The following is a 1406-nucleotide window of genomic DNA, read 5'->3' as shown; positions in this document are numbered from 1 at the left end:
GTTCATAGCTGTAGGCCTATTCGTTTTGATATAATGTTAACAACCGTGTCATTGTAAAGAATAAATAAATAAATAAAATAAATGGGTTTTTCATTTAGGCAAGTGCACATTGTTACGCAAAGACAATATAAATATAATACTAATCTTAAAATAAGGACATTCTACTTACAAAAACATGTAGGGTAACAATATTACTGTGTAAGTATGTATTGTTTTACGATATTATACAGATTTTCAATGTAAATCATTCGGTCATTCATACGTTTTACTCACAAAACATATTCTACTACATTAAGTAATTTAAAATATTGTCCGTTAAATTGTCTCGTCTAATATAGTACAGAAACTAACAGTAATGTAATTAACAGTTTTTTAAATTCCCGTCAGAACAGAAGTATGGAAGTATCTCTTTATTATGTAATTCCTCACACACTTCCGTAGATATGGAGCGTTTAGTTACCTTAGCAACCGTAACACATGCCTGGTTACCTATTGCTAGAACAGCAAGCTCGCTAACTATTATGACTGAAGAACTAGACAAAGAGGTTTTGGACAGTGTTGCAGAAATCGACAAACTTTATACAGTATTTGATGGAGCGTCTCAAGAAGATGTGGCATATGCAAAGGTTTTCTGGAGCTCGCTTTCCCTGCAGCCACCAATAGAGTCTCGGCTGGTTTCTGCAGACATCAGGCAGCGGTTGAACGTTGCGAAGACCCCGAACTGTAAGTAAGTTCAGTACGTGCGCGTATTGCATAAACTTGTATTATACAGTGCTTAGCACATTTATTAGACCACCACCACCCAATGTAAAGTTTGTGCCACAGCTGCACTAAACTAACAGTAGCCAAAATCATTTTTATGTTTCTGTAATGGTTAATCCACACCAGTAGGCTAATAAGCACAGATATTTTAGGAGACTGTCAAAAACTTGTTTAAAACTAAAGATTTTATTGTCATTTATTAAGTGAATAACAAACTGAAACAACTCTTTATTCACGCATAATAACCATAATAACTTTGGCCTTGATAACAGCTTGTATTTTTGCTGGCGTTATTTTTATGCTTTTCCACAGTCTCTGTTGTTATTGACTGTAATTGGGCATCTGAATAAAAAATAATAGTAATAATAAAGTGCTGTACTATTTTCTGCCTTTCTTGTAAAACAGTATGTACATTCAAAAAGGCATGCATTGCAACAATAATTATATTATTTTAGCATTAGAAACACTACTGTGACTAAAGAGTTTACACATACTGGTGTGGATTAAATAACAGAAACATAAATAATTATTTTGGTAATCACCAATACTGTTAGTTTAGAGCATGTGGCACAAACCTTGTGGTGGTCTAAAAATTAGTTAAGCACTGTACATTGCAAACTTGTATAAATGAGCTGTAAAAAAAA

General features: G+C 33.3%; 1 protein-coding gene across 1 annotated transcript in view; it reads left to right on the top strand.

Moving 5' to 3' along the window:
• Positions 1 to 521: 521 nt before the first annotated feature.
• LOC107603177 (UPF0722 protein C11orf88 homolog) overlaps positions 522 to 1406 on the top strand; it is a 10793-nt gene continuing 9908 nt past the window's right edge. The window contains exon 1 of the mRNA XM_016295892.1: positions 522 to 723. Within this exon, the coding sequence (XP_016151378.1) occupies positions 522 to 723 (202 nt within the window). The remainder of the gene's footprint in view (positions 724 to 1406) is intronic.

This window comes from Sinocyclocheilus grahami, unplaced genomic scaffold (assembly GCF_001515645.1).
Source record: "Sinocyclocheilus grahami isolate Dianchi unplaced genomic scaffold, SAMN03320097.WGS_v1.1 scaffold342.1, whole genome shotgun sequence".
Lineage (NCBI taxonomy): Eukaryota > Metazoa > Chordata > Actinopteri > Cypriniformes > Cyprinidae > Sinocyclocheilus > Sinocyclocheilus grahami.
The sequence above is the reverse complement of the archived record's forward strand: the minus strand, read 5'-3'. Positions and strand labels throughout refer to the sequence as shown.